Source organism: Myotis daubentonii, chromosome 7 (genome assembly GCF_963259705.1).
Source record: "Myotis daubentonii chromosome 7, mMyoDau2.1, whole genome shotgun sequence".
Taxonomy (NCBI): domain Eukaryota; kingdom Metazoa; phylum Chordata; class Mammalia; order Chiroptera; family Vespertilionidae; genus Myotis; species Myotis daubentonii.
This window is the reverse complement of record NC_081846.1, coordinates 6118810-6142469: the sequence shown is the minus strand read 5'-3', so window position 1 is coordinate 6142469 and position 23660 is coordinate 6118810. Positions and strand designations below refer to the sequence as shown.

The following is a 23660-nucleotide window of genomic DNA, read 5'->3' as shown; positions in this document are numbered from 1 at the left end:
TACAGAGAGGAAGGGAGAGGGATAGAGAGTTAGAAACATTGATGAGAAACATCGACCAGCTGCCTCCTGCACACCCCCTACTGGGGATGTGCCCGCAACCCAGGTACATGCCCTTGACCGGAATCGACCCTGGGACCTTTCAGTCCACAGGCCAACACTCTATCCACTGAGCCACACCGGCCAGGGCCAGATTTTTGAGGTTGATCTGTGCTCCTCCCTGGGAAGCCCGGTGGGAGGAGGAGTGACTAGGGAGCTCCATACGCTTGCTCCATTGGGTTCACGGGGGAAATTATTCTGCCCCTGGTCCCCTGAGACAGCGGTCAAAGGGTCCCAAGTTACCTGCTCCCTTTGGTGAAAGCTGGCCTCAGTCTTGTATAGCTTGGCATGTCTTTATTCTTCCATGAGGAATTATCTTAATTACATAATTTACATTTTACAAAGACTATGAACTTACTTTAGAAATGGTAACTCTTCGAGTATGTGAAATACAGAATTTTAAAAGATAGAAATATCAAAGACTTTAACATTGCAAATTTGAAAATATTTTCGTGACATACTTTAAAAGCTAATGAAAATACATTGAAGCTAAATGTCCATGATTAGAGAAATACTATCATGTCTTAAAATGAAGATTTTATGCACATATTTAATAGCAGCTGTAAAATTATAGTGTGGAATATTAATCGGCCAGCTGGAAATTTCCTAACCCCTGTTGTGTTACATGCCTGAGATGAATGTTTAGGGATATCTATGCCACTTGCAACTTTTAAGATCTACTTCTGATCATAGGTAATAAAAGAACGAAACACACCAAATTTTCACCTATTTATACAACACAGAACTCGACTTCTGCATGGTCTCTGTTCAGTATGTCATGTATTTAGTAATAGCACTTGACGGTTTATAGTAGAATTCTGAACTAAGATAAGAGCTTTAAAGTTCATGCAACATCATGTATATTTTTTTAATTTAGGTAATCTCAAATCATGCCTACATGGGTTGTGCAAAATACTTTTTTATTACCTGTAAATAGTTTGTTTTCCTCAAACTTTAATTTTACTCAGTAGTTTTATGTCTGAAAACACACTTCTTTTATTATAGCACTAAATCCATCGCCATTTCTTCTGCTCCTTTATGTAGAGATATTACTATTATATTCACCATGGGATCGATACTGACCACATAGCCCCTATGGAAGATTCTTGGCTAGAGAACGTATTGAATCTGGTCCCCCAACATCTGAAAGTCCTCACCGACAGCATACTCACGCTATCTGATGAAATGAGAGAAGATTATCTTCTTAGTGTAAAAAAGTCCATAGGTGAGCCAATGTTCCCCTTTGCTTTCTAATTTGAATGTCTCAGTAAAGATATTTTTTTAAATTAAAAGTTAATACCTATACTTGTAACTGTTTCTTATATTTAGTATGCTGTTTCTTACATTGCTTAAGGTTATAGGTAAGTTTTATTAATAAAGTAAGGCAAACATTTTTTAAAAACATGATCTTTCTATCTGTATGAATATATCCCCTCTACAAAGAACAGAACCGAAGAAGATTATAAAATGATAATTATTTAATTAACGTGAATATTACTGATATCTTAAAGTAGAATGTGATTAATTACAAAATTGTTGCTATGGATTGAGCCGTCGAGAGTGAGGAAGAGGCACCAGGGAGCATGCTGGGCCCAGGAAAGGCTCTCCCTGGCTGGGGAGCATTTCTGGTGGCCAACGCCAAGGGGGCATTGTGGGAAGGCGGTAGAATCTGATGGGCTCTATGTGCCTTTTTAAAGCGCTGGGAGGTACGGGCGAGTCACTGAAGGGTTTTCAGCAGAGGGGTAATGACATGCTTGCATTTTAGAAAGAGCATCCTGAAACACCGGCTGGAACATTAGAGTTAACATTAAAGACCACAGAAGACAGAAGCAGAAGTAGCTCACTTTACTGATTTATAACAAGATTGTTCTATGCTCTTAAGCAATAAAAGGGAACAACAGGCAATATGTGTATTTTTTTCTGTGAAGGGAAACTACTGCTACTATTCTGTGTTGTTGACCTTCAATTCAACAAGAACTGCCTTTTGTGGAACAGCTATAAAGGAAAATGTAATATAAAAGTTATTATTTGCAAATGAAAGAACAGGGACATTGTTAAGAACCATTCTCAAAGACAAAGACATCATAGATTTTTCTCATGATGTTTATTTTCTTGTCATTATAAATGCACAAATCACTTATTTTTAAAAACGGAATATAATTTAAACAGTTTTAATTAAATTAATTTTGCAATTGCTTGTAAACATACTGTAATTATTATAAGGTTATTGATCAGAACTTTTCTATTTTCTTCCAGTTGATTTTGTTTTAAAAGATCCCAGAGAGAAAGATGATAAGAAGGCAGAAGAACTTCCACCCCATCGTGCTGAGTAAGCAATCAGGTTTATCTGCAGATATTGATTATGTGACCATTCATGTGTATGTGTAACTCTTTACACACCGGTATTATTTTCTCACAAATATGTTTATAATTGATGCATTTCATATATACAACTGGCCACTATTTTTGCTTACTTATGTATTGAAGCCCTAACATATTACTTTACAAATTGATGGATAGGTGGTTAGACAAATAGACATGTGGTCAGGTGGATGACTAGGTGGTTAAAACATGAGTGTCTGGTGAAAGAACTTGAATCAAACCTTCATACATACACAGCTCCCAGCACAGACTGCAGATATAATCCTATCTAATAATAGACAAACATGGTAATTAACCATACCTCAGCTACACTTCCCATTGGCTAATCAGGGTGATATGCAAATTAACTGCCAACCAAGATGGCGGCTGGCAGCCAGGCAGCTGAAGCGAACATGAGGCTTGGTTGCTCCAGTGATGGAGAAAGCCAAGGTTCCCCACCTGCTGCAGCCTGGCTCTGAGGTGCACTCTAAGCAACAATGTTGCAATTATAGAAGCTAAACAAACCCCAGATACCTGCTTTCAGCCAGCTGGCCTCTGAGCTGGAGCCGCAACAAAGTTTCAATTACAGAAGGTAAATAAATCCCAGAATTAAAAAAAAAGAGAGACTGGGAGCTTCAGTTGCAGGCTTGGCCTGCCTGAAAACAGCCCTTAGCCCCTCACCCAGGCTGGCCAGGCACCCCAGTGGGGACCCCCACCCTGAAGGGGGTGTGGGCAGCCTGAAAACAGCCATCAGCCCCTCACCCAGGCTGGCCAAGCACCCAAGAAGAACCCCCACCCTGATCCGGGACACCATTCAGGGCAAACCTGCCGGCCCCCACCCGTGCACCAGGCCTCTATCCTATATAGTAAAAGGGTAATATGCAAACTGACCCTAACAGCCGAAAGACTGGGAATGACTGGTCACTATGACACATACTGACCACCAGCGGGTAGACGCTCAATGTGGGAGCTGCCCTCTGGTGGTCCGGGCACTCTCACAGGGGGGAGCTCTGCTCAGCCACAAGCCAGGCTGATGGCTGCCAGTACAGCGATGGTGGTGAGAGCCTCTCCTGCCTCCTCAGCAGCGCTAAGGATGTCCGACTGCAGCTTAGGTCTGGTCCCCGCTGGCAAGTGGACATCCCCCGATGGCTGCCGGGCTGCTAGAAGGATTTCTGATTGCCAGCTTAGGCCCAATCCCCTGGGGAGCAGGCCTCAGCCAGCAGATGGTCATCCCCCGAGGGGTCTCAGACTGTGAGAGGGCACAGGCCGGGCTGAGGGACCTACCTCCCCCCCGCCCCCTGAGTGCACAAATTTTTGTGCACCGGGCCTCTAGTCCTATGTAATAAAAGCCTAATATGGTAAGTGTCTGGTTGTCTGGTCATCTGTTCAACCAATCAAAGCATAATATGCTAATGATATGCTAAGGTCGCTCAACCACTTGCTATGACATGTACTGACCACCAGGGAGCAGACGCTCTGACCGGTAGGTTAGCTTGCTTCTGGGGTATGGCTGATTGGGACTGAGTGAGATGGTCTGGACACGCCCTAGAGCCCTCCTGTGGTCCCTCCCTGGCCGGCCAACCTCCTGCATCCCTCCCCTGCCCCAATTGTGCACCGATGGGGTCCCTCAGCCTGGCTTGCACCCTCTCTCAATCCGGGACCCCCTCGGGGGATGTCGGAGAGCCAGTTTGAGCCTGATGGCAGAATGACTGGTCTCTACGATGCACACTGACCACCAGGGCAGCTCAACACAGGAGCTGCCCCCTGCCTGGTAGTCAGTGAGCTCCCATAGAGGGAGTGCCACTCAGCCAGAAGCTGGGCTCACAGCTGGTGAGTGCAGCAGGTGGTGGCGGGAGCTTCCCAAGGGCTCCCAGACTTGGAGAGGGCACAGGCTGGGCTGAGGGACACCCCCTACCCCCGAATGCACAAATTTCATGCACTGGGCCTCTAGCAGGGATCTAAAAATTTTATGGCAATTTGAATGCCCCAAACCACATTGGGAAGGTGGCAGGAAATATGCACACAAACAATATATTTAATTTTATTACATGGATTAAAATATGGAACACATAATGGGAAAATTAGCTTGTTACATATTTTCTCTAAAATAATTACCATTTAGGAATAAATTTCTTAGTTTGAAGACTAGAATTTATGCTGACATAATTAGGTAACCAATTCAGTTTTAAAGTTTCCCAAATTGTTTCCTATGATGACAAAAATAAAAAGCCTTGCAGCCATTTCCAGTGTATCTTGCATGGAGAACAGCTTTTCTCCTGGAGATAGACAAAAATCACCCTTGTAAAGGTGGTATAGCCACAACTAAAAACCTAGATTAAATTTACTACATAACAAAACAAGACTGGGTATTTAAAATCAATGTGGGTAAAAAATTATAGCATAAAATGTAAATGTTTAAATATGCTCTGAAAGATGCAGGTGGCACATCTTCAGTATGGAAAAGATGGTTATTCAGGTCATAGGACTCACAGAGCAAGTGGCTGTAAGTGAGAATATTAGTGTTTGATTTTGTAGATGCCCTTCACACGTTAACAGAGGTGAGTTTCAAGGGGATTCCCATAGGTAGGAAGGACTATATCCTTGCAATGTTTTAAAAATAAAGGAAAAGTTAAATGTTTTCTGTCTTGTTTAAGAAAATCTTTATATATATATATATATATCATAATATGTTTCTGTTTGATCATTCTAATTCATTTTTGGACTCAATAGGATACACGGTTTAGAGGGAAAAAAAACCTTATGTGATAAAAATTCAAATCCAAGTTCATATGCATTATTGTCCTGAGGTTGTAATAAATTATAAAGAGCATGACTTGTACTGTGATTACCAGGAGGGATGCATCATATTTTTAATTAAAATTAAGCCATTATTACTCAAAAAGTACATGAACTATAAAAACACTGTCTCTTGATCTTTAGAGAAGGTGACGTAGTGTTTTCTCTGTTTTCAGAATGGAAATTCTCCCCAAACCTTGGAGGAAGTCTTTCTTGGCCGCAAGCAGCTACATCAGGGACCACCTGAACGCCATGAACCCCACGATGCTGGCGGTGCTGGACCTGTGGCACAGCACCTTCAAGTGAGTGTCTGGCCGGGCTGAGTTTTGTGTTGTTTTTGAGATGGACATTATCGCATTGCATCTTCACTGTTTCCTTTCTGCTTTAACGGCAAATATTAAAAATATCACCAACTCAATGTAAGTATCTAAGCACGGTTTTAAATGAGCAATATAGAGATGTATAGAATACAAAGTAAATACTGCCTCTATCTCTAATCCAGTTCTCCCCTCCCCATCCAGTACCCTGATGTCACGCAATCTTTTTTTTTAATATATTTTTTATTGTTGATAGTATTATAGATTATCTCCCGTTTTTCCCCCTTTCCCTTCTCACACAATCTTTAAGGGGTGATTACACTGAAGGGGCTGAATTATCATGCCCTGTGTTTTCTTTTTTAATATATTTTTATTGATCTCCGAGAGGAAGGGAGAGGGAGAGAGAGAGAAAAACGTCAATGATGAGAGAGAATCATTGATGAGCTGCCTCCTGCACACCCCACATTGGGGATTGAGCCCAAAAGCCGGGCATGTGCCCTGACGAAATTGAACGCTGACCTCCAGGTTCACAGGTCGATGCTCAACCACTGAGCCACCCCGGCTGGGCATATCATGCCCTGTTTTAAATCCCGCAGAACACTGGCCGCTACCTAGACAATATTGCCCATGCGCGTGGCCTGAGTGACGGTCCGGTCCTGGGTGACTCGGGCCAGGCATCACCTCCCGGACCCTGTCCTGGCGGGGACGGGCCAGCGGGAGGAGCTCTGGGGGGCGCTGCGAGGCTGCAGAGCTGGGCCCGGGGCTGAGGCCGGTTTGCCTCGTGTTCTGGAAGCTCCAGCTTCATCATCTCCCCTTCCTCGAACCGCCACTTCCAGGGCGCTGGGGATATGTCTTTGTAAATGTGCAAAAGTAATGCATATGTGTTATTTTTCTTAAAGAAGCCTCCCAACAGCCCCCTCAAAACATGGCTGGGCCCTGCCTTATGGCAGCAGAGATGGCATCCTGGCCTAGGAGGATTTGGGGGGAGATGGGGGAGGTGGGAGATGGGGGAGGCGGGGTCTACGCGCCTTTTCTCCCGCCCCCACGTGTGTCTTCCCCTCGGCCACCTGCAGGTGGCGCTGCGGGACACACCGGGCTGGGTGGGCTCCCGGGCTCAGCTTGTCCAGAAAGGGCTAGGCGTTGTCTGTTAGCCCGGCCATTGGGCTGTTTTCAAAGCACCTGTTTAAGCCGTTCCCCTGCACCGCCCCGTGGTCAGCCCAGCCCGCCACCTTCCAAAGGCGCTCCAGCGGCGGTCCCCACTCTGCCTCGCGGGTCAGCCATGCCCCTACCGGATGCTTTATGGCCTGAGAGGTGAATTTAGCTTGTGAAAGGAGTAGCAATCAACCGATTTGAAATGTGTTTTGTTTACTAGCCAGGATTTTATATTGACCTTTAAGTAAAAATTAAATGTGATGTTTTTAATTGTGGTTACTATCTTTCAGATAATATAGAAATCACTTAATCACATGGAAAATAGGGAAGAAATCTAGAGTTAAACTGTAATAACACAATTATACCAATAGGTAATCAATGAGTAAACCACATATATTAAGTCCATAAGTTTACTACCTACATTATCTTCTACATAATTTGTTGTTTCGGGTCTTATATGTAGGTCTTTGATTCATTTTGAGTTAGTTTTTGTGTATGGGGACAAATGGAACCACAAAAGACCCCGGATAGCCAAAGCAATCCTGAGAAAAAAGAACAAAGCTGGAGGTGTCACACTCCCTGACTTCAGATTATACTACAAAGTGACAGTCATTAAAACAGCATGGCACTGGTAGAAAAATAGACACACAGACCAATGAAACAGAATTGAGAGTCCAGAAATAAACCTACATGTACATGGGCAAATACATTTTTTATAAAGGAGCCAAAAACATATAATGGATGGGGAAAAGCCTCTTCAATAAATGGTGCTGGGAAAGTTGGAAAGTCACATGCAAAAGCATATTAATTATATTTAAAATCATAATGTCTCATGTACTTGAATTTTTAATTTTATGAAACACAAATTTTAGTGATAAAACTTAGAAATATCATATTTTTTAGAAGGGATCAAATAGCAAAATACTACCTACAAAAACATCTCATACTTAAATCACTGTTCATTTGTATCTCACAGGAAATTACGTTTAATTGATGCAGAAGAATTTCACAATCGCCAGGAGGCGTTAGAGCTGTCAAATTTTCAGACCATCATCATGAGACACCTGGAAACTGCCAAAGAGGCGCTACTTAAAACGTAAAGTTTTGACAGAGGATAATGAACTTAAAGATGGGATGGGTGGGGTTCTGCATTTTTAACTGCCTTTAGAAAATTCAATTTTAACAAGTTTGTAATCATTTCTTCTTAAGAGTTAAATATGATATGGTTAACTGCTTTGGTCTGTGATGTCTACCCAAATGTTCTACGCAGCACAGATTGTACAGAAACCAAAATGATTATGATTGACGGTTACTTTTTTCTTAATGTCTGGTTTCCACCTCAGCTCTGATTTATTTCGCTTAACATAATACTCTCAAGATTCATCCTTATTGTCCCATGGGGGAATGACCATCAATTAGTTACTTGCCAGATATCTATTTGTCATCTACTGTTGACACATGCAAGTTGCTATGCTTTTTTCATTGTGCTTTTGGATGAGAGATGCAGAAGAGTTTAAAGAATGATGGGGGAAATATATTCTTTAAAGAAGTTTACAATCTCATTGGAGGTTCGATTTGCCAAATGATAATTGCACCAGGGCTTCATCTAAAAGGGTAAGGCTGTGCCAAGTTCGAACACTTAGCTCCCAAGTTCTGCAAAAGCCCTCACAGCATTTCCCCCACTTACTGCCTCCTTTTTTCTAGCCTCTCGTCTCTACTATAGGTAGTGACACGATCAGATATATTATCTTCACCAAACCCACCTGTTCTACTTACTATTCTACTCCAGATCCTTTTCTCAGGGTCTATCTATTCTTTTTAATATATATATATTTTTTTTTATTGATTTCAAAGAGGGAGGGAGAGGGAGAGAGGGAGAGAAACATCAATGGTGAGAGAGAATCATTGATCGGCTGCCTCCTGCCTCCCTCACACTGGGGCTCGAGCCCACAACCCGAGCATGTGCCCTGACCAGGAACCAAATCCTGACCTCCTGGTTCATAAGTCGGCTGGGCATCATTTCTGTCTATTCTTTGGTGAAACTGCCGTCTTCACTATAAAACCCTTCTTCACTAATAAATGGGAAATTCCATCTCTATCCTTTGACTTCAAAGCTGTTCTGCTGCCTGACACATGGCCTTCATTATTGTGAGAGAAGGGATGATGTCATAAAGTTTTATATCTCCCATGACATGTTCCCAGCACACAGCAGACACTAAACACATATTTGTTCACTAGAGGCCCGATGCACAAAATTCGTGCAAGAGTAGGCCTTCCTTTCCTCTGCTGCCGACACTGGCTTCCCTCTGGCACCCGGGACCCGGGCTTCCCTTGCAGCCCCAGCTTCATCCGGAAGGTCGTCTGAAAGGACATCTGGTCTAATTAGCATACTATGCTTTTATTATTATAGATGGGATGGATGCATATATTTAAAGCTTAGCTTGCTCTTCAAGTACTCAGGCAACTCCTGAGATTACGAATTCCCTGTTTTAAAAAATTCATTATATCTTGTGAAAGAGGTACCAGCATTCCTGAATTTTGTAGTGTTGGACAGTGGATTTGTAAACTGAAAACTTCACCTATTATCATTCTGATCTATCTATATATGAGTTTCACTGTTTTCCTTTTATCCTAAGGATACATACACATTTTAATCTCAGTCACTGTTTCAGGATTTCACATTCAAGGGAATAAAAATATAACATACTTGATTTGTACCTTGTTTTCAAGTCATTGTGAAATGGATAGAACAGCATAAAATGCCACTGGGTTGAACCCAGCAAACCCTCCCTTGGCTCAATCAGTTGTTCACATGCTCGCTTTCAGCAAATCCGTTCCCCGAAGAACATTCGGGAGCCTGGAGAGCAGGAGTACCTTGTAATAGTCAGTAAAGTTAGGTGTCATATTTTTCTAAAGGCTATGGTGAACATGTCCGTTCCTGGGAGACGTGAACTAGGCCAGCGCTTCCATTCAGGGAGCGGGCAGTGTCACTTAGCACCGTGCCTCTCTGCGAAGGCCTTCCGCTGTCCAGAAGTTACCATTAACGCTCAGTGCGAAAGGGGTAATTCGCTAAGAGCATGGGCTTTTAAGAGTCTGTTGTTCTTTCCAGGTGGTTTCCAGAAGTGCAGAACATTTATTACCAAGGCAATAAAAAGAAGCAACTGCCCACTGGCGAGAGCAGCGCCAAGCTGGAGTCCTTTTTCAACTGCGCCGCAGCGCTGATGACTCTGCAGCTGCAGGACCTCACGCTGTCCTCCATGCAAGACTTCACAGACTTAATCTCACAGCCCCCAGTGCGTGTGGTTCAGTTACACCAACGTTCATTTACTAACTTATTCATTTTCAGCCTTTTCAGGGAAGAAAGGCTAAAATGCCTTTACCAGTGGGACACAGCAGCCAGTACAGGGTGGGGCATAATTAGGTTTACACTGTTCTTTTGGAAAATAAAACAATAATTAATAAATAATAGCACAAGAATAAACAGTGTTTCGCATACTCACAACTATCAACCTGCCGGGGTCCAGCCCCAGCAGGTCCAGGGGTTCCCAAAGGCGTAGACGGAGTCGGAGAAGAAGGAAGGACACGGAGACAGCGTTCAGTTGATCAGCAGCCTAGCCAGGATCTCTAGCCCAGATCTCCAGCCAAGTTCTGGTCTGGATCTCCAGAGAGGTTCTGCTTCGGATCTCCAGCGAGGTTCTGTAGCCATGTTCCCTCGCTAGGTTCTCCAGCCAGGTTCTGTCCAGGCTCTCCAGTCAGGTTCAGTGTCCAGGTTCCAGTCAGGTTCTCCTGCCAATCTCTGTAGTCAGGTTCAGTCCAGGATCCCTTGCCATGTTCTCCCGCTAGGCTCTGTCTCTAGGCTCCGAGGCCAATCCCTCTCCAGGATCCTCCGGCATGGTCTCTCCAGCAAAGTTCTGTCTCTAGGCTCCGTGTAGATTCTGTCTTCTTGATTCTGTTCTAAGTTCTGAGTGTTTCTGTCTTGTTACAACTGTATTTATACCAGTTGATTCAATCCTATCAATCTCTATTACAAAGGTTAGGGCGTTTCTTATCTCCATTCCAGGGAGAAAAGATTATGTAGTTTAAGCATGATTGTTCGTAGTTAAAGGGATTAATTACCCGCCTGGCACTTAGTTGAGGGGTTTTATTCCCTCCCTAACTTCAGGGGAAAATCCCTACCTGGGGATTCAACCTTTCTCGGAGAGGTGACTTTGGTTAAAACACAGCGCCAAGAAGGTGAGCAAACATATTAAGAACCATATGCCATATATGCCAGGTCTCTTGAAACAGCAAGGATGGACCGGCTCCCGGCATCAACCTACTTTTGCCTCACCTTGTATGTCCTTTGACCTATTACACTTATCTGTTTAAAAAACACACACAAAGTTACCAGTCATGTGAACCTGTGTGTTTAAGATATGTGGGTATCAATCAGCACATTGGTGAGGATTAGCGGAAATGAGTGAAAATTCCCATAATTAGGAAATTTGGGTCACGATGGCCGGGGAACGTTTCCACGAGAAACTCTCTTCTTTCCGGAAGCGGTTCTATTACAGTGTGAGCCGGACCTGGAACTTTCCTTTTGTCTGGGAATTTGAATGTTCTCCTGTTGGGCTCTTTTTTTTGCAGGATTCTCCATGCACACCCTCCTTTTCCCAGAATCTGTAGGCCCCATGGCTGCTAGACACCAGCAAGTCCAGCTGGGAGTCACTTGCCCTTCTCAGTAGCTCTTCTTCGGCTTAACCGTCCAGGGCGTCAGAGGAACGGTGGGTTCCCCGTATTCCCACGGGGCCAGCACACTTCTCAGTCTAGCGCAGTTCATCTGTGCAGGGTGGGGCAGAAGCAGGTTTACAGTCGTTCATCTGGAAAGTAATACACTAATGAATAAATAATAATCCAAGGATATATGCTTTTTTGCAGGATTCTGTCAGAGCTTTTGAACATCCAGGTTTCATCATGAGGCTGCTTCTTGATAATGACACCATTAAGTTTGAACCTCAGTTCGAAGACTATATAGACATCTTTTTAAATGTTTATGATGTCATGATTAAAGCTGTCAGTTTTGTGCCGAGGGTTGAGACAAAATTGTATTCCAAGTGGGTAAGTGACAAGTATATTCTGATTGCTTGAACTGGCATGATAGTCACTTCAAAAGGGGTAGACAGGGATCCTCTGCTCTGGAGAATTTAAATAGCCTAGTAACATTGACCTATGAGGAAGTTTTGCTCCAAAAGGATACTGTTTTCCCATTAACTTCCCTAACAATACACCTAGTTTCTCAGTCCAGCCTTCCACTGGGATCTGCTGGTCAGAGAGGGACAGACCTAGGCTAGCGCACTTTCCGGGATGATCAGACAGAAATGGAAAGAGAAAGCAGAAAGAGAAATGGAACGTCTCTCTGCTCCAAGTTCATGCCCAGGGAGAAACGGAGATCTTACAAGTTACTCACCTCAGAAGGAGACAGAAGGACGCGTGGAGGAGGATGGCTTACCAAAGTCTGCGTTGTTGGAGATGGCTTTACTAGAACACCACCTAAATACCAGCTTTAGAGAGGCCTTGGCGTAAGACAATGAGCATGCTCTTAATGATCTTTGGCAGCAACTGCAGAGGTGGAATTCAGATAGATATTTCTTACGCAAATTTTGATAGAAATTAAAGGGGAAATTTAACAAATTTTAGATTAAACCTTTTCCCCCATGGAAGGCAAACCTACAAGGAACTTAAAGTGTTGTGAGTCCACGTACATCACCATCTCTTGATATGATTTGAGATGCTTTTGAACACTGAACTGTCTCATCTAATATATCATTTCCCTTCGCACTTGATAGGAACTGATTAGAAGTCACGTGAAAACAATACTTTATAATATAGTTCCCAAGTACTGGTCTCCAGTTCTCTTTAGAAAAATAAATCTATAGCCTTTAAAAATTACACAGGCTGTTAATACATTTGAGAAACATTCCGTAATGAACGTAATGAGCTTCACATTAGAGCCAATGATTTCACATGGCGTACAGTACATAGTAGAGATGGCTTTAGTCTAAAGTTCTTTCTGAGAAAAGATGACACCCTCATCCACGGAGCCAAGGGGTGAGATGGTGGTGGTGGTGGGATTCACTCAAGTTCTCATGAAGCATCTGTAGTTCTAAGCAAAATAATTTCCTGAAATGCCCACTAGGGGGCATAGTGGTCAAATGCACCCTGGATACCTGACTAAATTAGTTCTCTGAAAGAATCCTTAGATATTATCCAATAGAATGCTGCAGGGCACCCACTAACTTGGTTCAAGATGACGAACCATGTGCCCATGTCCTCTTTTTTTTTTTTTTTTTTTAAATATATTTTATTGATTTTTACATAGAGGAAGGGAGAGGGCTAGAGAGTTAGAAACATCGATGAGAGAGAAACATCGATCAGCTGCCTCTTGCACACCCCCTACTGGGGATGTGCCCGCAACCCAGGTACATGCCCTTGACCGGAATCGAACCTTCAGTCCGCAGGCCAACGCTCTATCCATTGAGCCAAACCAGTTAGGGCTACTTGTCCTCTTGTTTGAAAAAGAGGAGAAATGCTGTTGAGATTTGTTTGCTTATTTGAAATCATGTCTGATCCTTTCTTGCCCACCATTATGCTAATGATGATAGCAGAACGCAAATTTTGCAACGAGGGATTTTCGTCTGCTCTATTGCTGTTTGTTAATCAGAGGTCAATAATGAGTAAACAGTCTTTCCTTGCTCTAGACACATTATTCCTCAAAGTGAAAACGTATTGTGATAAAACAACAACCTGATGATGATGTGACATTAAAATGCCTTACTTTTTAAAATAGTGTAGAGTGCAAACTGCCTCGTAAAACCGGCATATATAACTGGACAAATAAAATGTGGATTTTGCTGTTTTTATATTGTCTTACTTGGTGTATATTTTTAAGTGACTGTTCTTTCATCCACAGAGAAGAGCAAAACATAAGCTAGGTAGGTAGGCTTATGAAAAAATAAAAAGTTATATGAAACCTAGATATTTAAAATATACAAAAAACAGAGAAAAAAATAAAATAGAAAGACTGCATATCTTACTATAGAGAATAGAAAATCAAAAAGACCTTGTAAATAAAAAGTAATGTCAACATGGTAAGATTGGCCTTTTTACAAAGCTAAATGACGCAGTTACCTTTATATAAGGCATTTTAAATCACTACCATTGTCTCCCCATCCCCCCCCCTCCCCCCCCCCCCCCGTTTAGGACAGTAACTCTAAGCCAACAACCTTGGCACCAGTCATTCTGGATGAGATCATTGACGCTCACAAAGAAAAGGTTAAGGAAGTGATCATGAGAGAGAGCGCAGCCCCCATCGAGCACCTCAGACTCTACGACAAGTACGACTTCTTGATCACCAGGAAAGCCGAGAGAGATGTGGACGCGTTCCTTGCAGAAAACCATCATTACGAGAAAATAATACAAGAAATTCGCAAATACCAACAACTTATAGAGGACATACAGTACACAACGAGAAAGGTAGGCGACCCACTTTGTACAGCTCTTCTCTGTACCTGGTGGGAGTTTCCCAGGGTTACCAGAATGTGTTTTCAGGCCATACCGTGAAAGATTAGACCATGGCTATCAAAAGGAAAAATATCGATTGAGCCTTTCCATGTGGCAAGCATTGTGGGAAACCCAGGACACACGGAGCTGGACAAAACAGACACGGTTCTCGTGCTATTAGAGTTGAATGTCTACTACAGCTCTAACTTTTTAAGCACTTTCATTTGACCTCTCAACAATTCCAAGAACTTACATTTTTATTTTTTTTTGGTTAATCCTCACCTGAGGGTATTTTTCCATTGATTTTTAGAGAGAGTGGAAGAGAGAGGGAAAGACGGAGAGAAACATCGATGTGAGGGAAACACATAGATTGTTTGCCTTCTGCACCAGCCCCAACCAGAGCCCAGGCTGGGGAGGAGCCTGCAACCGAGGCATGTGCCCTTGACCGAAATCGAACCCGGGACCCTTTGGTCTGCAGGCCGATGCTCAATCCAGTAAGCCAAATTGGCTAGGGCAGAACTTATTTTTTTTTACTTTAGTGTTTATAACTCCTTTGGAAAATATGGTAATTTCACCAAAATATGGTTACTTCTGTTGAGTAGGAGACTGGTAAATTAAAATTTCCTCTCTTTTTTGATATTTTCTATGCAAAAACTCGACTACATGACATGAAAAAAACCACCCTCAATGTTATTAGATTAATGTTTAACACAAAATTAATGTTTTTAGAAAGGCAAAATTATAAGAACCTTTTATTTTTATCATGTTTACTAAACTTCTAATACTTGACATTGTAGACTGTTCGCTTAGGAATGTTTGAAATGCGCTGTGAGGATTTAATTAGAGCTTTGGTGAAGCGAGCAGAGGTTATTTGTGGAAAACTTGTAGCTAAAATGTTCAGAGATCATCAAGAAGTAAATACAAGGTATTTATGTGACATTAAATTCTTATTTGGGGGGATGATGATGTGAAGTAGAATCAACTGTCATTCAACTACATAAAGGGCTTAGAATAGAGTCATAAGTGACCCAAAAGAAAAGATAATGCTGAACTTATTTCTATTCGGCTTTTTGTGTTACTTGGTGATTATTAGTATTTTTTTCACCACAAGCGCCTTTGCAATTTTTTAAATTAAAGTGGCATGAAGAGGCTGTGCATTTCACTTGCATGAGCCAGGTGGACGTTATCTGAGCTCATGTTTCTAAAGTTGCGTAATCAATACACAAAGTGGGTTTTCAAAGTGGATTCACACGGTCATTGTCCTGGGTCCTTAGGGACCCTCACATCTGGAACTTGATCACGCTGTCATTACTCTTCAAGTCCATGGTAACTTTTCATCTTAACGAGAAACTCATTGGTTGACGAATCTAGAGATTTTTAGGAAACCTCACAGAACGCTAAAGCAGAACGCCTGCTTATTTACCAGTGATGGCGAACCTATGACACGCGTGTCAGAGGTGACACGCGAACTCATTTTTTTGGTTGATTTTTCTTTGTTAAGTGGCATTTAAATATATAAAATAAATATCAAAAATATAAGTCTTTGTTTTACTATGGTTGCAAAGATCAAAAAATTTCTATATGTGACACGGCACCAGAGTTAAGTTCGGGTTTTTCAAAATGCTGACACGCCAAGCTCAAAAGGTTCGTCATCACTGATTTAGACAGAACGTATAACTAGTCTTCCAACAACTGGTGTTAGCGTTACTCTGGCCACCTCTTTTCTGGTATCAGTTTTATGGGGGGGGGGGTGCACAAATAATCGGAATTGTTACAGTTATGGTATTAGGAAAAGAAATCGTTAAAAGGGACATTTCTCCCAGGCTGTACGGAAGCCTGACAGAAGCTCCATTTACCTGCCGTGTGTTGGGCAAAACACTGGGCCCTGGGACTACAGCTCTGACTGCTGAGGGAAGTCACAGTGTTGAGGGGGAAACAGACAGACAGAGACATACAGACCCATACGTTACAATCGTCCGCAGTAAGCCCTGCCCTGAGCCACAGAAGCAGAACAGAGAAGGAAACAACTTTCTCTCCGGGTAGAGGATGGGGAGAGAGGCAGATCAGGGAAGGCTGCACAGAGGAAACGGCCTGCGGGTTCGTGTTGAAGGAGTAGGAGGCTGCCAGTGAACAGTGTGGGCGAGAGGATTCCAAGCAGAGAAAGGACTACGTGGAAGGAAGTGAGCCATGAAGATGCATGGTGTAGCCAGACACTGGGAGGGAGGAGGGGTGAGGGGTGGGACTGAAGGGGGAGCGCCAGGAGAGGGCTTGGCTCTGGGTAGCTATCTAGGAACCAGAATCATGTATTCAGCAAAGCACCTTTCCTCTAGAAGCGCCGGGAGGATAGTGAAAATGCCTTTTACGGGCGGCTTTTCACGCTGAGCAAAATATTTCTTTTAACTTTACAGCTATTTTCCCTGCCTCTTACCTGCCCTCTGAGCTCCAGCCCCTTCTACTTCCCCCCTTCCCCCCTAACGATCCTCTCACCAGACTCATCGGATGTACAGAGGACACATGGGGCTATTACGGGAACCATTGGCCGTGACTGCCCTCCGCTTCTGTCCCTCTGTGTCTCACACACCTCTCCATGAACCCGCTCAGGCCCGTCTCCCCAGGAGCTCAGAGGGCGAGTCTGGTAACCATCCAGAGGTCTCTCTGCCTGTGACTCCACCCCATTGTCTCCACCCTCCGGGGCTGGCTCCCCAGTCCTCTCTCTCTTTCACTGTGATTCCACCCCTGAAATTTACAGACAAGTTCAAAGCCCTGTCCCAACCCTACTTCAACTCACCGTCATCCCCACGCTGTTCTACCCTCCTCCCCCTCACGGCCCGTCTCCTTGAAGAAATTTCTATCCATTTCATCTGGACTTCCTTAGGGCCCAGCACATATTTTGTTTGTTCGTTTGCTTTTAGCCTCACGGTAACTTCATTATTTATATTGGCCACAACCCAGATCAACAGGGAATATTCGCACCTCACCAGGGGTTTCTGGGCTCGCAGGCCCAAGGTAAGCACCCCCTCCCAGTGAAGCTGCTCACGCCCTTCCTTTGTGCCACTTTATCTCATGCCATCGCAGCCAGGCCTCCGCCAGGCCCTGGAGACGCTCGGTCAGAAGGGATCGATTATGGGTCTGTCTCCCAGGTGGAGTGTGAGCTTCCTGAGGGCCATTATTACCTTTTACTCACTTCTGTGTCACTGATACTGTCGTCGGGAATATAATAGATGAACAGTAAATGTGTATCGAATAAGCGAACACAAATTTGCTTTAAATTCATTAGATACCGTATAGATAGGATAATCTTAGTTTTCATGTAATGGAGCATTTATGTAGGATATAGTGACGTATTTAGGAAGGAAGGTAATTCTGGCTTTCCTCGGCTGTCTCAGGTTATGTGATGAATTTGAGAAGATCGCGGAAAAAGCCCTCAGCACCCCTCCAAACACAGCGGAACTGATGGAAATGAAGGTACCGCCTCTAAAGCCTTTACAGTTGTATGTGTATCAAATTATGTTTTTCTCTTTTTTCTCAGCTCTTACAATTATTAACATGATAACACAATAACAAATACCCCCAGAAGTTATAACAGAGGCTTGAACTATTCTGCAGCGTTCCGGATGGGTCTGCAGTGTGGCGATGCAGGCCAGCGCTGCTGGGCCGTTCTGGTCTCAGGTGGCCGCTCACACCGCGGAGCCAGCGGGTTCTCAGCTGGTTCCCCCGCGGAACTTGCTGAGCAACGGACCCTGCTCCTCTCTCCAGCCCCCAGCAGGCTCGCCTGGGCGCTCATGACCCGGCAGAGGCACAAGAGCAAGCTCAGTGCTTCTCAGGTTCCTCCTTGGGTCACATTAGCTAACCGCCCATCGACCAAAGCAAGTGCCCGGAGTCAGAGGGAGAGGATACTGCGGGCGTAGGTCCTGGGAGAGGGGGCGTGGTGAGGCTTTTAGGCATCATCTCCCAGGATGTTATTGAGAGCACCGTTCATAACTAAAGGCATCAACCAAGACCGTCTGGGCAAATGGAGATAAGTGATTACCTTTAATTTTTTAATCAACGAAAGTTTAATCCTTTAAAATTTTCTGTGATACTTTGCTGAAATATATTATGTTTTGAGCATAGGATTTATGGTACTGAAAATAGTGGCTATCTCACTAGCACCTCTCCCCTGGCCTGACTTTCGGAGACACCCTGGGAGTCAGAGCTCAGTGCTGCCTCCCTGCTCCCCTGCACGGCTAGCACCTCTGCTAGCACCTCTCCCCTGGCCTGCCCACCTGGTCGCTGTGTTGTCATGCTCAGGACTTTTTTTTAATGTTACGCCTATGCTTGAAGGTGAATAAAATAATTTGGAACAACTAGTTAATCATCATTTCATTTTATTCCTTTTTTCATTCTCGCAACATTACGCTTTTATGGGATCTTTTTTTTTCTTTTAAAGCAGTCCCAAGATGCAAAATAGATCCCTTTAATTTTTAGATTTAACAATATTTAAGCAAAACACATAAAAATCATTCAATTCTGTGTATAGACAAGAAATTTCGAAATGAGTTCAAATGATAATGCACATTTTATTTTATATTTTACATATATGTATATTTATTGATTTCAGAGCGGAAGGGAGAGGGAGCGAGAGATAGAAACATCAATGATGAGAAAGAATCATTGATCAGCTGCCTCTGGCATGCCCCCTACTGGGGATCGAGCCCGCAATCCGGGCATATGCCCTTGACTGGAATTGAACCCAGGACCCTTCAGTCCATAGGCTGACACTCTATCCACTGAGCCAAACCAGCTAGTGCCGGGGTCTAGCCCCAGCGGGTCCAGGGGTCCCCAAAGGTGTGGACAGAGTCGGCGAAGAAGGAATGACACGGAGACAGCGTTCAGTTGATCAGCAGCCTAGCCAGGATCTCTAGCCCGGATCTCCAGCCAAGTTCTGGTCTGGATCTCCAGAGAAGTTCTGCTTAGGATCTCCAGCCAGGTTCAGTCACCAGGTTCTAGTCAGGTTCTCTTGCCATGTTCTATAGTCAGGTTCAGTCCAGGATCTATTGCCATGTTCTCTCCAGCGAAGTTCTTCTGTCTCCAGGCTCCGTGTAGGTTCTGTCTTCTGAATTCTGTGTTCTAAGTTCTGTCTCCTGAGTTCTCTCTCTTGCTGTCTTGTAGGTTCTGTGTAGATTCTGTGCCTAGGCTCTGTCTCTCTTGGTCCTGTCTTCCAAGCCCTGTCTCTGAAGTTCTGTCTTATAAGTTCTGTCTTCTGAATTCTGTCTCATGAGTTCTGTGTTCTAAGTTCTGAGTGTTTCTGTCTTGTTACAACTGTATTTATACCAGTTGATTCAATCCTATCAATCTCTATTACAAAGGTTAGGGCGTTTCTTATCTCCATTCCAGGGAGAAAAGATTATGTAGTTTAAGCATGATTGTTCGTAGTTAAAGGGATTAATTACCCGCCTGGCACTTAGTTGAGGGGTTTTATTCCCTCCCTAACTTCAGGGGAAAATCCCTACCTGGGGATTCAACCTTTCTCGGAGAGGTGACCTTGGTTAAAACACAGAGCCAAGAAGGTGAGCAAACATATTAAGAACCGTATGCCATATATGCCAGGTCCCTTGAAACAGCAAGGATGGACCGGCTCCCGGCACTAGGGCAATGCAGATTTTAAATTACTCATGTAAAGGTTTCTTAAGATCATTACAACCAACGCTTACATATTAGCCTCTATATTAAAAAGTTCTATTTTTTGAAAGTATTTCTATTAGACTAAAGTTCTTAGGGTGTGAATTTGTGTGTGGGGGGGGAGGAGTGAAATATGCACACATGCATTTTAGAATATTTGCATATTTTGTATTAGTTGTTATAAGACATCAAGTGATACTTGGGTTATGGGTGATTATAAATATAGCTGGAGAGTTTCATAACTGTAAATTCCCTTGGAAAAATAAATGCTGACTATGAAGAGTGTCATTTATTTACCCTCCTAACTGTGACTGGGAATATTAAGGAATTTGGTGTTATTTCGTGTGAATGTCTACTGTTCATAGCAACCTTTTACAGAATTAGCAAATGGGATTCCTCAACTGGCATTTGAAAGATTTCTGTACCTTAAAAAAGCTTATTGCCGCAAAGGCAGAATAGTTTCTCCGTTTATTTAATATAGAAATTGGTCATTTATTATCAGAAAGGGAAATAAGCCGAAACCGGTTTGGCTCAGTGGATAGAGCGTCGGCCTGCAGACTGAAAGGTCCCAGGTTCGATTCCGGTAAAGGGCATGTACCTGGGTTGCGGGCACATCCCCAGTAGGAGATGTGCAGGAGGCAGCTGATCGATGTTTCTCTCTCATCGATGTTTCTAACTCCCTATCTCTCTCCCTTCCGCTCTGTAAAAAATCAATAAAATGTATTAAAAAAAAAAAAGAAAGGGAAATAAAAACCCCGTTTTTTGACTACAGAAAGCTGATTAGCCCAATGACAAAAGGACTGTATCGTCAAGTAGATGTTTTGGCATCTCATGTGTTTGGAAAACCAGAGAAGAATGCTATGGGTTTCTGGGAAATAAGAAATTTCGTATGTGTTTGTATTTTTACCGCCCCCTGCTGCTTAGCAGCGGTCCTGTGCTGTGGCCCCCAGTCTTGAACCAGGTCTACAGTCCTTTTAACAAGTCTACAGTACAGTGGGGCCTTGATTCGTTCTGAGACCGAGCTCATTAAGGAGCTCGTTAACTCAAATGACTCTGTCAGCTCAATGCAAAAAATCGGCCGAGAGACAGCTGGTGTCTCAACAAACTCGTTAGTCGGGACACTCGTAAGTCAAGGCCCCACTGTATATATATTTATGCCGTGTGTCCTTCAGGCTGTTTTTGACAGGAGCCGCTCGTGGAAACGCCGTCTGTAATGTTTGTTTCCCGCAGGCTTATATTAAGAAAGTGGAGACAGTCGACATGATTGAACTGGGACGCAGGCTGGTGGATTCTAAAAACTGCCTCGCCTTCCTCATCGAGTGCGCCACCTTCTCCCCCGCAGACATCAGGCTCAACAACAACGTCTTCCAGTGGTATGGGCGGATGGAGGAGGTCTTCGACGAGCACAGGAGGATCATCGCGGAGAAAACAGAGCAGTACCAAGACGGCCTCAAGGTTGGTGCCGCGGGGATGGGGCTGTTCAATGTTTTCCGGTGTCTCCACACGCTTCCGTGTTCACTTCCTCCGTAGCTTTGTACCTCCCCGGTCCCACGGGCCGTCCATTTCGGCTCTCGCAGGCTCGACATCGCAGTAGAAGGTAGCGCACATACTGGAGCGATGCCTGTCATTTCTTGATTTTTTTCAAGGGAGAGAACATTCGAATACATTGCCCACCCGTGACCCTTCATAGAAACCGTATTTCTCTCACACCGTCCACAGTGAGTGCTCTTTTGAGTTCTTTTATTTTTCTCATTTATTGTCAAAGCTCTCTGATGAAGTGCGCCTGCACGCCTGGTAATTGCTCAAACTTGCCTAAGTACTGAGCCTAAAATCATCACTTTTCCCCCCAATATATATTTTTATTGGAGAGAGAGAGAGAGAGAGAGAGAGAGAGAGAGACATGATGAGAGAGAATCATTGATGGGCTGCCTCCTGCACTCCCCCTACTGGTGATGGAGCTCACAACCCGGGCAAATGCCCTGACCGGGAATCATACTGTGATCTTCTGGTTCATAGGTCGATGCTCAACCACTGAGCCGCACGGGCCCAGCTAGAATCCTCGCTCTTAACATTTACTTACTCTAACCGTGTTTGTCCTACATACAAGATGCTTGGAATTGTCCCTGTCTACCTGCCCAGCCTCATCTCCTACCTCTTCCCACTCCATGTTCTTGACTTTTCCGTGACCCTGAGCAACCCTAGGTCCCTGCTCTCCCACGCCAGTCTGCCATCTCCTGCACATCCCTCCCCCTCGCTCTGGAGCGCCTCCTGCCCGCACACTGCGTGTCTGTCTGTCTGTCTGTCTGTCTAGCTCACTTATCTGACTTTCGGAGACACCCTGGGAGTCAGAGCTCAGTGCTGCCTCCCTGCTCCCCTGCACGGCTAGCACCTCTGCTAGCACCTCTCCCCTGGCCTGCCCACCTGGTCGCTGTGTTGTCATGCTCAGGACTGTCCCCACTAGACCACGAGCTCCCGGCGGCAGGCTGCGGGGTTTGACCGGCTCTGTTGTTTCCCACTGGCCAGCGGGCCTGCCCTGAGCTCTCCAAGCGGCAGTCTGAATAATGGCTTAGTGTTTACAAATGGAAAGCGAAGGTTCCCAGAGTGACCCTAACAGGCGTCCAGGAGGGGGGTCCTCTGGCAGCAAGCCTCAGGTCTTCCCACCACACCTCCAGTGCAGTTAATTGGGGAACATGTGGTTTGGAGAATAATTCACTGAGTGAAACAAACAAACAAAAAACGCTTCATTTTGAACTGCAGTCTATATTTCTGGTTTACATTTAGGCCATTTCAGAATTTTTAAAAACTTGTAGACAGCATCATGGATAATAAGGAGTAGATGCTTCAGTTACCATGTAATCAAATCTTAGAAAACGCCAAGTGGCTCCAAATGATCTCGACTGTATTGTAAAGGATTCTATTCTACACCGTGTGGGTGGAACTGTGCCTCTCCGCTCCTCCCTCGCGGGTCCAGAGCAATACCTTTGCCAGGAAACTGAAGGAAAGGGGACAGACATCAACCTAGAAATGTATAAAATAGAAAACCTATTTTTGCATAACCTAGATTCAACTTTTAAATATTTCATTAAGGGCTATTTTTCGGGATTTATTTAGTGCCTTACCAATGAAAATTTTATAATAAGCCTTTCTCATTGAAGAACCACACGCCTGTTGTATATTGGAGAGCGATCGTGTGGGGCTTTTACTTACCTTACAGGCCAGTGGTTCCCAACCTTGGCTGCACATTAGAATCACCTGGGAATCTTTTTAAAATCCTGATTGCTAGGCCCCATCCTCCGGCAATTCTGTTTCTTTGTTACTCATGTTGTGGCCCCACCCCATAACAAAGAAACAGAATTTCCGGAGGATGAGGCCCAGAAATCAGGATTTTAAAAAGATTCCCCGGTGATTCTAATGTGCAGCCACGGTTGAGAACCACTGCCCTCAGACAAGAAAAATAACCCCACAATCCTTTGTTTTAGCATTGCTAATTAAAAAGATACTTGAATGTCAGAACACAATTAAATAGTTCTTCCAGTTGTTTGTAATAGGGCCTCAGGTATCTTTACAGCCTTTAAAATACTGGAGTTTTCTTTGAGTCCCATACTTGATGATTCTATGGGATTTTCAAAGGCTTATAAATCATTATCAGCATAAATTCTTTAGCATACTAAGGAATTCCATCGTCTAACACTTTCTTAATCATTTTGTTCGAACGTCTCACACGGATAGCACGAGGGT

At 43.9% G+C, this 23660-nt stretch overlaps 1 protein-coding gene across 1 annotated transcript in view; it reads left to right on the top strand.

Moving 5' to 3' along the window:
• DNAH7 (dynein axonemal heavy chain 7) overlaps window positions 1-23660 on the top strand; it is a 157189-nt gene that overhangs the window by 10806 nt on the left and 122723 nt on the right. Inside the window, exons 6-15 of the mRNA XM_059702605.1 lie at window positions 1141-1321; window positions 2353-2425; window positions 5430-5555; window positions 7699-7818; window positions 9832-10015; window positions 11640-11819; window positions 13962-14234; window positions 15059-15186; window positions 17648-17726; window positions 21153-21377. Of these exons, the coding sequence (XP_059558588.1) occupies window positions 1141-1321; window positions 2353-2425; window positions 5430-5555; window positions 7699-7818; window positions 9832-10015; window positions 11640-11819; window positions 13962-14234; window positions 15059-15186; window positions 17648-17726; window positions 21153-21377 (1569 nt within the window). The remainder of the gene's footprint in view (window positions 1-1140; window positions 1322-2352; window positions 2426-5429; window positions 5556-7698; window positions 7819-9831; window positions 10016-11639; window positions 11820-13961; window positions 14235-15058; window positions 15187-17647; window positions 17727-21152; window positions 21378-23660) is intronic.